The sequence below is a fragment of the Sus scrofa genome, chromosome 3 (genome assembly GCF_000003025.6).
Source record: "Sus scrofa isolate TJ Tabasco breed Duroc chromosome 3, Sscrofa11.1, whole genome shotgun sequence".
Taxonomy (NCBI): Eukaryota; Metazoa; Chordata; class Mammalia; order Artiodactyla; family Suidae; genus Sus; species Sus scrofa.
The window spans coordinates 59,354,849-59,369,569 of record NC_010445.4 but is presented as its reverse complement, the minus strand read 5'-3'; the positions used below and the strand labels follow the sequence as shown (position 1 = coordinate 59,369,569).

General features: G+C 52.7%; 1 protein-coding gene across 7 annotated transcripts in view; it reads right to left on the bottom strand.

Annotated features, from left to right (window-relative positions):
• Positions 2,715–14,721, bottom strand: part of CAPG (capping actin protein, gelsolin like) — a 31,373-nt gene continuing 19,366 nt past the window's right edge. For 6 of the 7 annotated variants that reach the window (XM_021087297.1, XM_003124947.4, XM_003124950.3 and 3 more), the window contains 9 exons: positions 12,270–12,305; positions 11,936–12,108; positions 11,684–11,838; positions 11,317–11,484; positions 9,383–9,532; positions 8,931–9,023; positions 8,340–8,472; positions 3,730–3,818; positions 2,718–2,897 (listed from right to left, as the gene is read on the bottom strand). In XM_021087297.1, the coding sequence (XP_020942956.1) occupies positions 2,832–2,897; positions 3,730–3,818; positions 8,340–8,472; positions 8,931–9,023; positions 9,383–9,532; positions 11,317–11,484; positions 11,684–11,838; positions 11,936–12,108; positions 12,270–12,292 (1,050 nt within the window). In that variant the 5' untranslated portion in view covers positions 12,293–12,305 and the 3' untranslated portion in view covers positions 2,718–2,831. Of the gene's footprint in view, positions 2,898–3,729; positions 3,819–8,339; positions 8,473–8,930; positions 9,024–9,382; positions 9,533–11,316; positions 11,485–11,683; positions 11,839–11,935; positions 12,109–12,269; positions 12,306–14,721 lie in introns of all 7 variants that reach the window. The other variant, XM_003124949.4, reaches the window with a different exon arrangement.

Genomic DNA, 14,721 nt, shown 5'->3' with positions numbered 1-14,721 from the left:
CCTGGTGGTGTGAGGCCAGGGTTTTTCCTATATTTGCTTCTAGGGAAGCTGGCTCTGTCGCTCCACTCGCAAAAGGGCCCCCAGGGCTTCAGTACTGGGGAGTGGGGAGTGGGGGGACAAGAGCCCCACTAGGCTGCTCTTCTGTCCTTGAGCCCCTGCCAGTAGAGTCACGGAAAATAGCTGTCCAGCCCCCGCAGTCCTCTCCAATTCTGATTCACTGCCGGGGGTACCCATCACAGAGGTGGGGACCACACATGGCCACCCAAATATGGCAGGGACCACACTTGAGCAGGAAGTCTCAAGGGTGGGGCTGGTTGCCTTGTGTCACATCTTTGCCTGACCTGAGCTAATTTTTGCCCACCTCCCTCCTGACTACGCGCTTAGCTGACTGGTAGAGATTACTGGGCCTGGTGAGGTTGGAACAGCATGGCCTCCACTTTGGGGTGTCAGGCTTGATGGTTCCTTTCCTGCAGATTCCTCCCCTCGTCGCTCTGAGATCAGAAGATTCCTTTCCCTCAACTTGGCAGACCTTGACCATGAATGCTCAGCCCCCAGCACAGCCAGGGACCAGCCCCCCACACGCCTCTAGCTGGAGGGGAGGCCTCGGCTTCTGCAGGAGCCACATCACTCCCTGTGTGATGTTCTCCATGTGACTTTGAACGTGGGGAAGTTGGCAGTAACAGTCTAGGGATTAAGATGCGGTACTGTTGATGGACTGAAAGTAAATGCAAATTTTTTTTTTCTTTTCTTTTTTTTTTTTTTTTTGCTTTTCAGGGCCCCACCTGGGGCATATGAAGTTCCCAGGCTAGGAGTCGATTTGGAGCCGTAGCCACCAGCCTTCACCGCAGCCACAGCAATGCCAGATCCGATCTGTCTCCTTGACCCACACCACAGCTCAAAGCCACGCCAGATCCTTAACCCACTGAGTGAGGCCAGGGACTGAACCCACATCCTCATGTATACGTGTCAGATTTGTAACCCACTGAGTCACAAGGGGAACTCCAGTTGCAACAATCTTTTTTTTTTTTTTTTTTTGTCTTTTTAGGACCGCACCCAAGGCACATCAAAGTTCCTGGGCTAGGGGTTGAATCAGAATTGCAGCTGCCAGCCTCCACCACAGCCACAGCCACGCTGGATCCTTAATCCACTGAGTGAGGCATGGGATTGAACCCTAGTCATTGATGCTAATTGGGTTCGTTACCACTGAGCCACGATGGGAACTCCTAGATGCAAAAATCTTAATCTGTGCATTTTTCTTAGGAAAGTCCAAGGCCTTTCACGAGAGACTTAAAATGCTTCACAACCCTAAAAATCTTGTCAGTACAACCCTTACCCTATCCCTTTTTAAAAATCATCCCTGGGGAGTTCCTACCCTGGCACAGGGGCTCAAGCTACTGCAGAGGTGCAGGTTTGATACCTGGCCCAGGAATTTCCATATGCTGTGGGTGGGGCCATAAAAATAAGACCAAAAAAAATCCTTGCCACAGGCTCCTTGTGTAGGCTGTCCAGTGGAGGCCAGGGCCAGGATGTTTCTGCACAGAGAGAGGATTGGACAGGGAGCAGATTTGTCTGTCCTTCTCGGCACAAACCACTAAGATGAACTTGATTAGAATTTGTTTGGAAAAAAAAAAAGGGAGTTCCCGTAGTGGCTCAGCAGTAAATGAACCCGAGTAGCATCCATGAGGACGCAGGTTCAAAGCCTGGCCTTGCTCAGTGGGTTAAGGATCTTGCATTGCCATGAGCTGTGGTGTAGTTTGCAGACTTGGCTCGGATCCCGAGTTGCTGTGGCTCTGGCTCCGGCATAGGCTGGTGGCTACAGCTCTGATTCAATCCCTGGCCTGTGAACCTCTATATGCCATAAAAAAAAAAAAAAAAAAATTTCTGTTTGGGATGGAAGATCCAGTGTGTCGGAGCCCAGAAGCCACAGAGCCCTGAGGGCCCAAAGCGAGGGTGGGTCAGGACGGCTGCAGCCCACCAGGCCTGCGGATTCCAGTCACTGGTCCAGCTCCTGCTTTGCTCCTTCCCCCAGGTCACTCCCTTCAGGGTGGGACTGCTTTGGGACTACTCCATTCTTCACCTATTTAACCATCTAGCCTCTGTGCTACCCCAGCCACTGCCCCAGTGCACAAGAGAACGAACTAAGGTCTGAATGAGAAAAAGCAACTTGCCCGGGATCCCACAGGCAGGTGAGGACCAGAACCCACAACTCTCCACACTCACCTGATGCTTTTCCCACCACCCCATGTGGCCCTGAGCGCATCCATCTAATACACGATGCAACGTACTCAAAACGTGGCAAGACAGACCCCCGCCCAGGAGTGAAGGGTTGTCCTCTTGCTTGGTGAATAGACATCACTTGGAAGCTGCCACGCGATGGTTTACGAGGACATCTGGGGAAATCCTGGCCTGAATGGAGACGCAGCCCATGCCCACCGCCGTAACCTTCTCCCAACTGGGAACGTGAGACTGAACCGAATCCTTGGCCAAAAGCAATCCTGAAGCCTGGCCCTCTGCCACCTCCCTACTGGGTTTGCAGCCACACCTGCCAGGCCCAATGGGACTCCTGGCCCTCGTGCCCCTATCATGGAAAGCCAGCTCTGGCCCCTTGCAGGCTGTGGAACTGTCACTTGGGTCCTACTCTGCCCAGCATGGGGATGAGCCACGTGAATACGTGGGTCAGGGAGAATTAGCCCAGGGCAGGCATTATAGGCAGAGAGCGGCAAGAGAGCTGGTGTCCTTTATTGAAAATCCGCGGGGGACGCCTCAGCGCTGACCAGGAAGCTGCAGGAGGAGCCAGTAGGCCAGAGGTGGGGGCAGGGAGGCACCCACCCTCATTTCCAGTCCTTGAAGAATTGCTTGAAGATGGGGCTCTCCCGGCCCTGGGGCAGAATCTCCACCTGTGGGGACAGCAGCGGAGGAAGCTGGCTCATGAGGCCAGAGCCATGGAGGAGATTGCTGGGACCCAGGCCCAACTCTACATCGTCCAGGCCAGGGCTGCCCCTCCAGATAAGCCAAGACAAAGGTGACAGGGAGAAAACAGATTGCTTCAAGGACTCAGGTGTAATTTGATAGAAGCACTAATGATACATGAGTCTTATCAGCTCCCGTCAGAATGGCCTGTGGTGTTGCCTTGCTGGGGCAGGCAGGGGGCAGAACCAGCTGGGGACCATGGCCCAGAGGGCTGCACAGGCTGTCCAGAAGCACACTCGGCTCACTGGGCTCTCAGGGGAGTGCTGCCCAACAGCCTTTTAGAAAATAGCATGTATTGGAGTTCCTGTCGTGGCTCAGTGGTTAACGAATCCGACTAGGAACCATGAGGATGTGGGTTCGATCCCTGGCCTCGTTCAGTGGATTAAGGATCTAGCATTGGCGTGAGCTGTGGTGTAGATGGCAGACTTGGCTCAGATTCCGCTTTGCTGTGGCTGTGGTGTAGGCTGGCGGCTACAGCTCCGATTCAACCCTAGCCTAGGAACCTCCATATGCGGCACATGTGGCCCTTAAAAAAAAAAGGCAATGCCTAAAAAAAAAAAGTGTGGTCCTAAAAAGAGGAAAGGAAGGGAGGAAGGGTGGGAGGGAGGGAGAGAGAGAGAGTAGGAAAAAGAAAGAGAGGAAGGAAGGAAATAATGGTGCCCCAGGCTTTCCTGCCCTCCTTGTCCAGTCCATGGGTGGGAAGCCAGGGAGGAGCCCCAGGAGGAGGACGTGGGGTATGGGTGGGGGGGGTCCCCTCACCTGAGTGTTCGGGGCATACTGCATGCGGGAGATGAAGTCCTCAGCCACTTGGAGGGCCGCCTGCCGTTCCCTCTCGTTAGCTTTGCGCCCTGGATCATAGGGAGGGGATTTAAAATTTTATTTATTTATTTATTTATTCATTGTCTTTTTTGCCATCTCTAGGGCCGCTCCTGAGGCATATGGAGGTTCCAGGCTAGGGGTCTAAATGGAGCTGTAGCCGCCAGCCTACACCAGAGCCACAGCAACGCGGGATCCAAGCCGCGTCTGCAACCTACACCACAGCTCATGGCAACACCGGATCCCCAACCCACTGAGCAAGGCTAGGGATCGAACCTGCAATCTCATGGTTCCTAGTTGGATTCGTTAAACACTGAGGCACGACGGGAACTCCTATTGATTTATTTTGTAAATGAGAGTTGCAACATTTATTTTAGATCCTCTTTCTCACTCTCTTTTTTCTTTTTTGCTATACCCACAGCACGAGGAAGTTCCTAGGCCAGAGACTAAACCTGTGCCACAGAAGTGACCAGAGCCACAGCTGTGAAATCACAGAGGCCTCAACCCACTAGGCCATCAGAGAACTCCCAAGAGGGGATTTTTCACTTTTTTCTTTTTAGTTTTTGCTTTTTTAGGAGTTTCCAGGCTAGGGGTCAAATTGGAGCTGTAGCTTCCAGCTTATACCACAGCCACAACTCAGGATCTGAGCTGTGTTAACCCACAGAGACTGACCCTGAATCTTCATGGATACTGCTGAGCCACAACAGGAACCCCAGGATTTATTATTATTATTATAGTTATTTCCCCAATACAAATTTTTTCTACTCTACAGCATGGGGATCCAGTTACACATACATGTACACATACTATTTTCACACATTATCATGCTCCATCATATGTGACTAGACATAGTTCCCAATGCTACACAGCAGGATCTCATTGCTAATCCATTCCAAAGGCAATAGTTTGTACTTATTAACCCCAAGCTCCTCAACCACCCCACTCCTTCCCCCTCCCCCTTGGCAACCACAAATCTATTCTCCAAGTCCATGATTTTCTTTTCTGTGGAAAGGTTCATTTGTGCCTTATATTATATTCTAGATATAAGTGATATTATATGGTACTTGTCTTTCTCTTTCTGACTTACTTCACTCAGGATGAGAGTCTCTAAGGAACTCCAAGATTTTTTAAAAGAGCAGGTACCCTCTCTAGCCCACATGCTTTTTTTTTTTTTTGGCCTCGCCTGTGGTGTGTAGAAATTCCTGTGTCAGGGATTGAACTTGAGCCACAGCAATGACCTGAGCCACTGCAGTGACAATGGTAGATCCTTAACCCACCGCACTGCTAGGGAGCTCCCACCACACCCCCTTTCTCTCAAGGAGATTTAAAGTGGTCCACAGAATATCTGGCACCTTCTAAAATAAATGGACCAGGAGGCACTAAGAACACCTAGGGCTCCTTAGAGGTGAGGGGTCAGCCCCACCTGACCTGGAAGCTCTGGATGAAAACTGCCCTCTGCCTCCAATCATCAAAGACTTCTGCTCAGAGACCAGGGCTCCAGGGACATTCAGGGAGAATTAGTGTCTCCCTGGCATCAGACCCTAGAGCCCCTTTCTCCCACGCCAGGGCCCCTCACCCCTTGCATCTGTCAAGCCTTTTTTTTGGGGGGGGGGTCTTTTGTCTTTTTAGGGCAGCACCCGCGGCATATGGAGGTTCCCAGGCTAGGGGTCGGATCGGAGCTGTAGCTGCAACGTGAGATCCAAGCCACGTCTTCAACCTACACCACAGCTCACAGCAATGCCAGATCCTTAACCCACTGAGTGAGGCCAGGGATTGAACCCACAACCTCATGGTTCCTAGTCGGATTCGTTAACCACTGGAGCCATGACAGGAACTCCCATCAATCCTTTTTTGTAAAACTAAATTGGACATAAAGTGGGAGATTTACTGTGATTTTATTCCCACAAAGCCAGATGCCACCATTGGCCTAATGGTTATGCCAACTGAGAGCCGATAAAAAAAAAAAAGTGCTGTGTCCTCCCTTCCAGCCAGCAGGCAGTCCCTTTCACCAAACTGTGCTCTGGCTGGAAGCGGTTTTTCCAAGAAAACAATGTTGTCAACTGTGATTGGCTCTCCAGCCAGCCAGGCTATAAAAATCTAGTTAGCGACCATGTAATCTGAAATGAATGTGCTGTGTCCTTCCCTCTGTGACTGCAAGATTGTTCTCTTCCTGGCTCCCAAGTTTCCCGTTTCTCCTCTGGTTTCTCGGTTCTCCACTCAATTCTTTGCCTGGGCTTCCGGGACTCACCCCCACCCCCTCCCTGCACCCCGGGGCACATGCTCAGAATTGGTTCCAGGAAAAGGCACCTGCAGGCAGGAGGGAAAAGGCAGCCCCAGAGGCACAATCTCCCCCCTCCAACCCCATGCCCTACTTCTTAGAAACCTGCCCTGCTGGCCCTTCCCTGAGGCAGCCCAGCAGCCGCCAAGTCAGAACACCTAAGACTTCTCCATCCTCCTGGCTGCGAATTTCTCTTGGTCTTGGCTGACCCCACACATATTTATTAAGCAAATGCTCAGGTGGTATTTTCTTCTTTTGTTTTTGCTTTTTATGGCCACACCCATGGCATATGGAAGTTCCCAGTCTGGGGGTCGAATTGGAATTGCATCTGCTGGCCTATCCTACAGCCACAACGTCAGATCCGAGTCTCCGACCTACACCACAGCACATGGCAACACTGGATCCTTAACCCACTGAGCGAGGCCAGAGATAGAACCTGCAACCTCATGGGTACTAGTCGGGTTCGTTACCACTGTGCCACGATGGGAACTCCTGCAGTCAGATCCTTAACCCACTGCACCAGTACGGAACTCCTGATTGAGCAAATGCTATCTCGTCCAGAGATAATGTGGTTCCTGCTTTCAACAGGTTTATAATCTGGGCAAGGAGGTGAGACACGTTCAAGAAGAGACAAGCACAGAGCAGTAAGGAGGCTTCAGGTATCACTGAGATGCTCCAGGCTTTGTTTCCACATTTCCAGAGTCAAACAGCCAACAGGCTTCTGCGGGGCAGTGCTGCTCTTTCCAGCCAATACCATCTCTTGGAGAAACAAGTTTTACCAGTTCACTAACTCCTGCATAAAGTGAGATTTAATATCTAAAATCTCTGTCACACCCTAAGGCAGAATGGCAGGATGAGGGGTCCCAGCAGGCCTGAGGACTTAGGAGACCTCTGTGACAGTGGCTCTCAACATGCAGGCCCTCTTAGGGGACCATTGACTGACACTGCCCACCTTGGCCAAGCACAATAGCCACTTGCATGAGTAGTCTCAGCAGGAGGCCCTGATGAGGACATGGTGCAGCCCTGAAAACTAACTGAGAGGACTGGGAAGGGGCCAACTGGAGGGAGGATATGACCAACCTCCCAGGATCCTCAGCACTGGAATCCATCTTTGACTGAATGCTGTGTGTGCCACCAGGAAGGACCCTGGGCCAGAGCAAGCCCGGGCTGAGAAAGACGATTGACCAGAGGAGTTCCCATCGTGGAGCAGTGGTTAATGAATCCGACTAGGAACCCTGAGGTTGTGGGTTCAATCCCTGGCCTCACTCAGTGGGTTAAGGATCCAGCGTTGCCGTGAGCTGTGGTGTAGGTTGCACACTCGGCTTGGACCCCACGTTGCTGTGGCTGTGGCATAGGCCGGTGGCTACAGCTCCGATTAGACCCCTAGCCTGGGAATCTCCATATGCCGCGGGAGTGGCCCTAGAAAAGGCAAAAGGACAAAAAAAAAAAAAAAAAAGATGATTGGCCAGAGACAACCCAGAAGCTAACCCCATTCCCATAAAACTGGAGATTTCAGGCCACGTGGCAGATCAGTTCTCCTGGCTCCCCTCACCCTGCTACTCTCTGCCTGGGTGTCCCTTTCCAATAAAGTCTTGCTTCGTTAGCACATGTGTCACCACAGACAATTCATTTCTGAGGGTTAGACAAGAGTGCACTCTTGGGCCCCGGAAGGGGTTCCCCTTCCGGCAACACCTGGACTAGCAGCAAGGCTTGGGAACCGGTTAGACTCCCGAATTCCCAGGCTCCACGCCAGACCTCGAGTATCAGAATCTCAGTGGGGGCTGTCCAGCTATGAGTGTTAACAGGCCCTAGGGTGTTTCTTGTTCTTTTTCTTTTTTTTGTCTTTTTAGGGCTGCGCCCAGGGCATATGGAGATTCCCAGGCTAGGGGTCAAATCAGATTTGTAGCTGCCGGACTACACCACAGCTCGCAGCAAGGCCAGATCCTTAACCCACTGGGTGAGGACAGGGATTGAACCTGCGTCCTTATGGATACTAGTCAGATTCATTTCCGCTGAGCCACGATGGGAACTCCTTTTTTCTTTCTTTTTTTTTTTTTCCAAGTTATATGAGTCGTATTTTTTTCATTATCCTTGGGTGTTTCTGAGGCAGGCTAAAGGCTCAGGCCCCTTGCCTGGAATGAAGGGTCTAGGCACGGCCAAGAGAAAACCCTCAACCATGAAGACTCCCTGGAGCTGAGCCCTTCTGGGGGAAGGAAGCCTGACCTGTCAGAGCGGCCGCAGGGGCCTCAGGCTGGGGAGGAGAAGCCACACGTACCCTTCCAGATGTAGATCTTGCCACAGAGCCCGTTGTCCAACACAAAGCAGTCGTCAGGTATCAGCAGCTCAACGGCAAAGGGGCTGGAGTCGGCCACCTTGGTCAGGTTCATCTGTCCAGTGGCATCAGAGACCTGGGGAAGGATGAGCAGTGCCAGGTCATCCTCCTCCCTATGGCACAGAGCCCTGCTCTCTTCTGGGACCAGGCTGCCTCTCCCACTATGGCCCCACCGCTGCCTCCATTGACTGGCAAATCCTGGGCACATTTACCTCCACTTCACCCTCTGTCGTGGCCTCCTAGAGCCCCCGAATACATGGAAATTAAGCAGACTCCAAATGAACAAGTAAAAGCCAAGAAGCCAAAAAAAATAAAGCTCAGCATTGGCTTGTTTCAAACCTCCTTCTCCAATATCGGGCCAGAAGCAAGGCAGCTTTCACCTCCTGAGGATTCGTGCAATTCCCATCCTCCCCTCACTCCCAGCCCTGGATAAACCACCCAGATGGCTGGCCCACTCTGTACCCTGCTTTTCCCTCTCCTTTCAGCCCCATGAGCACCAGGCTTGCACCCCCTGCCTGGTCCCAGGGCACCCACCTTGTACAGAGCCGCGGCCTGGGCATTTTTCTGGTCAGCTGTGAGGTCTTCCTCGGGGTTGCCCTCCTTCAGAGTAGGCTTGGGGCCCAGGACCTGCAGAGGCCAGGGCAGGCGTTTCCACAGATGCCTGGGCACCCAGCCTGGACCTTCCCAGTCCATCACACCCAGGACCACGGCCTCCCGTGGGACAAACTGTCTGCACAAAACTGCCAGGCAGAAGTGGGGAGGGCCAGGGGCACTTTCCCAGCTCCTGGCCCCTCTGTCCTGGGGGCTACTTTACCCTGAATCCCACTCTCAGCCGATGAGCCAGCCGAGCCCTGAGCAGCAACCTCAGATGCCCCCACAGCTCTCCACCCACCACCCTCGTGCCCCCAGCTGATCACTGCCACTCTCAGGGGCTTCCAAGAAGAGCCCCCACCCCCAATCCTCCCCCGGCCACAGCATCTCTGAACCTGGATCATGTCTGCAGGCTCCTCCCCGTCAGTGACAATCTCCACCTGGGCCTTGCCCTGCCGCTCACTGTCCCGGATGGCCAGGGCCAGGTCCCGCGCTTTGTTACGCTCCAGGATGTTGGATTTTGCACCACACCAGGCAAAGATGTTCTGGAGGAAAGTGGGGAGGCTCAGGTTAGAGACAGCTGCCTGCATCCTGTCCTTGGCAGCATCCCAGAACCATCCTCTGGGGCCAGACAAAGACCATTAAAAGGGCAGGGGAGAGGTGTTCCCTGGTGGCTCAGTGGGTTAAGGATCTGAAGTTGTCACTGCTGTGGTGTGGGTTCGATCACCTGGCCAGGAACATCCACTGGTTGGAAAAAAAAAAAGAGAAAAAAGGGCACAGGGAAGCCAAGGGCTCTCTGGGAATGGGAAGGACAACCTTTGCAAGAGTATTTCTCTGCCTAATGTCCCCATGTCCTTCCTGCTTTTTTTTTTTTTTTTGACTTTTTAGGGCTGTACCCACAGCATATGGAAATTCCCAGGCTAGGAGTCAAACCAGAGCTGCAGCTTCTGGCCTACATCACAGCCATAGCAACACCAGATCCGAGCCACATCTGCGATGTTACCCACAGCTTGCAGCAACATGAGATCCTTAACCCACTGAACGAGGCCAGGGATCGAACCTGAATCCTCACGGATACTAGTCAGGTTCTTCAATTGCTGAGCCACAACAGGAACCCCCGTCCTACTTTTTTCCCACATCACTTATGTCCTATATTTAAAAACCTTTATCTTGTTTATAACCTATTTTCCTGACTAGAAAGCCTCATTAGGGCATGGGTGTTTGGTTTGGTTTCGCTCGGCTTGGCCCACTGCTGTATGCCCAGTGCTGAAACAGACAAGGGCACATATTTAGGCCCAGAAAAAATGTTTCTTGACTGAATGAATGGGTTACTGGCATTGCTGGACCCAGCTCATACACCTCTGCATCCCCAACAGGCACAGCCCTCATCACCTCTCCTGAGCAGGTCCTCTGCCTCCATCTCACTGCTTCCAGTCCTCCATCCAAACAGTGTCTGGGTTGATCTTCCTGCCCCAGATCTCCGGTACTGCAAGATGCAGTCCAGACCCCCAGAGCATCAATTTCCTGACCTGGGTCTTGGTCTCCCAGGCAATGTTCACTCCCAATGCCCCGTCCTCCACCTGTCTCTCCAGGACCCAGTCAGGCTAGATCCTTCCTTGCTGTGAACATGCATGTCTGTGCCCTTCTGCCCGCTTAGTGGCTCGGCTCCCCAGTCCCTTTGCCTGGAATAACATTTCCCCTCCATGAAAGTCCAGGCAAATGGTACCTTCCTGGGGCAGTGGCTTTGGCTAGAAGGCCCCTCCCTGTCCCAAGCTCCCAGCCCATGCTGATGCCCCTAAGAGGGCCCTCATCACATCCTGCCAGGGGTTACAGTGAGTGACAGGCCCATCTTGGCTGCCTCCCCTGGCCGAGCAAATGGTGGTCCCCATGCTGGCCCAGAGCATCATAGATTCACTGAGTGAGGGGTGTGTGAACTGATTAATGCATGGTCTGGCAGGCAGCCAACTCAGAGCTGCAAAGGCTCAGAAGGAGAGAGCAAATTCTAGTGTCAAGAGGCAATGGCCAGACAGCAAGGGGTCAGGGATGCTTTCAAGTGGCTGCAGTGACCCTACTTAGGGTCACTCTCCTTCCACCGTGGCCTCCTGGTCCCTGCCCTTTTAAAACACAGCACCTGGGAGTTCCCTGGTGGTCTAAGGGTTAGGATTTCACTCTTTCATCGACACGGCCCAGGCTCAGTCCCTGGTCTGGGACTGAGATATCACATCAAGCTGCTGCATGGCGAAGTAAAAAAAAAAAATGTTTTTTAATAAATAGATAATTAAACACAGTGGTATCACAGGCAGGTGCTCCATCAGCCCTGCCTACCCACCTGGCCCAGGTCCAGGATGAAGCAGTCCCCTGTGTTGAAGCTGTCCCAGCTCAGCGCCCGCTCAGTGGCACGGATGTTCTTCTTCCCCTTCACCTGGTAGAGTTTCCTGATGGCAGCTGGGGTGGCCCCGGAGGAGGTCTTGTGAAATGCTGACTCCACACCGCCTTCCTGCAGCCCAGATGGCCAGCCTGAGTGGGTGCCCAAGCACGCCAAGCCCTGTCCCACTGGCAGGCAGGTGGGCAGGGAAGTGGAGGGAAAGGACCCAGCCCCGAGAGGACCTGGGCCTTTTGCGGGGTAAGGACCAGCTGGAAGTGGGGCGGGCTCTGAAAGAAGCCACCAGGCGAGGGTGCAGGAGGTGGGCTCTGACCTGGTACTTGAGGCCTCGTGGGAAGTAGCTCATGAAGAGGTCGGACTCATTGCCCTGCACCTCTCGGTGCTGCACGGGCCGCTCCCCAAGCAGGGTGTTGAGGTGCACAGCCAGCATGGCGCAGGCCCCCTGCTCATCCCGAGATGACTGATGGCCTTGTGGGGAGAGAAGGGGGAGGTAGCAGGGCATAGCCTGTGAGACCCATGCCAGCCCCAGCCCCTCCCGGGCCAGTCCCCCCACCGATCCACATACCTATCCACAGGTGCAGGTGGGAGAGCTCTTCCGGGCCATTGTGCAGCACCAGGTAGGAGTCTCCGGAGAAGAAGATGCCCTGGTTCTCACGGGCCACCGGCACGGGCTTTAACTTCTCCACCCGCCATATGTACAGGCCGGGATCCTGCACCGAGGCTGGGAACGGAGAGCCGCTGTGGGAGGGGAGAAGGTGAGAGGACCGGCAGAGGCCCTTGAGGAGTGGACCCAAGCAGAGACCTGGGCAGGCCTGGGGACTGCAGTGCCGGGTGAGGAGGGGGAGCCCTTGGAAGTGAAGAGGGGGAGGAGTGAAAGGGGATGGGGGGGCACAGCCTACCTCTGGGGGATGGATGTGTACATGCTGTTTCCAGATCTGGAAAGACAGAAGAAGCTGTTGTTACTACAAATGTCATGACAACTGGCCTTCGCATTGGTTTGGGGAGGTCCTTCTAAGTACTTTCTTTTTAAACTTAAAACAAGGAGTTCTCATTATGGCTCAGTGGGATATGAACCCGACTAGTATCCAGGAGGATGTGGGTTCAATCCCTGGCCTTGCTCAGTGGGTTAAGGATCTGGCATTGCTGTGAGCTGTGGGGCAGGTCGGAGATGTGGCTCAGATCCTGCTTGGCTGTGGCTGTGGCGTAGGCTGGCAGCTGAAGCTCCGATTCAACCCCTAGCCTGGGAACTTCCATATGCCACAGCTGCAACCCTAAAAAGTAATAAATAAATAAATAAATATTTAAAAATAAAATAAATTTAAAAATAAAATAAATAAAATATTGCACAAATGAACCTATCTACAAAACAGAAACAGACCCACAGACATAGAGAACAGACTTGTGGGTGCCGAGGTGAGGGAGGAGGGCATGGGTGGACAAGGAGTTTGGGGTCAGTAGATGCAAGCTATTCCATTTATAATGGACAAACAACAAGGTCCCATAGTATAGCACAGGGAACTATATCCAATCTCCGAGGATAGACCAGGATGGGAAATAATATTAAAAAAGAATGTATATAAATGTATGACTGAGTCATTTTGCTGTACAGCAAAAACTGGCACAGTATTGTAAAACAACTGCAATTAAAAAAATCAGGAGTTCCCCTTGTGGCTCAGTGGTTAATGAATCTGACAAGGAACTATGAGGACTCGGGTTCAATCCCTGGCCTCGCTCATTGGGTTAAGGATCCGGTGTTGCCATGAGCTATGGTGTAGGTTGCAGACGCAGCTCAGATCCCGTGTTGCTGTGGCTGTGGCATAGGCCGGCAGCTACAGCTCCAATTTGACCCCTAGCCTGGGAGCCTCCATATGCTGCGGGTGCGGCCCTAAAAGGACAAAAGATAAAAAGAAAAAAAAAGGAAAAAAAGAAAATCAGCAAATGCAGTATCCATAGCTTCACTCACTGTTTCCTATGTTCCCATTACTAAAGGGCTTCTTTCTTTGGCTGAAAATGCAGCGCCCACAGCAGCAAGCACTGCAACACAGTTCCTGCCGTGCAGCTGAACAGGAAGCCCCAGCAGTGAGTGCGAGAGAAGAGCCTGGGGAATTCCAAGGTTAAAAGGCAGGCTAGCAGAGTTCCTGTAGTGGCTCAGTGATAGTGGCTAGTATCCATGAGGACACAGTTCGATCCCTGGGCTTGCTCAGTGGGTTAAGGATCCAGCATTGCCCTGAGCTGTGGTGTAGGTGGCAGACACGTCTCAGATCTGGCGTTGCTCTGGCCATGGCACAGGCCAGCAGCTGCAGCTCCAATTCAGCTCCTAGCCTGGGAATTTTCATATGCCGTGGGTATGACCCAAAAAGACAAAATAATAATAATAAAAAAAAAGGCAAACTGGCACCATCAGGAGACTATTGGGGGCTGAGGAAGCAGGAAGGGCAAAGAGCAACCTTTGAGGGGTAGATGGGAGAACAAAAGGTGTGAGTCTGAGTAGGAAACAGGGAGAAACAGGAGCAGTGGTCATGGGTATCAAATCCCATGTGAAGTCTGACTTTCCCTCCCCTTCCTAATTCACAACAGAGCTGAAGGCGTTTTTTGGAATCACACTTCCCCAATGGGGGGAGGCAGGGAGGGGAACGTTTAATAGCTGGCCATCCCCCAGAGAGTCACATGCTGTGCCCACATCCCCTGCAACAGAAGACTCAGCCTGTGACTCAGGCCTCAAGTGGTGAGGTGGCCACCCCCAAGCCCAAGCCAGTGGGGAGAGCTCAGGGACAGAGGTGGTGTGAGCAAGAGAGCGGATGGTCAGCTGTCTGCTTTTTGTTCTGCGTTACTGACCTCAGGGCTCAGGCAGCAGCCCACAATAGATACAGGTGGGGCGAGAGCCACTGCAGTGTTTTGGTGAGAGGGGATGGCTGCCCGTCCCTCATCTCTCTGGCTCTCCAGCCTGGCTGCCTGTTAGCATTGCCTTGGGATCTTATAAAAACTAAAGACCCATGCCTGGCGATTTGGATTCCACATTGGATTCCGCATCTGCATTTTGAACTATGTTCCAGGTGGTTTTCTTGCTGCCAGGTAACTCTGTCCAGGACAGCATCTCACACCTGCCTCCATATTATTATTATTGTTTTTGGTCTTTTTAGGACCACACCGGATCCAAGCCACGTCTGCGACCTACACTGCAGCTGGTGGCAATGCTGGATCCTTAACCCACTGTGCGAGGCCAGAAATGGAACCCGCATCCTCATGGATCCTAGTCAGGTTCTTAACCTGCTGAGCCGTGACAGGAGCTCCCTGCCTGCACATTAGAGTCACTGGGGGACCTCAAAAAAAAAAAAAAAAAATCTCAATGCC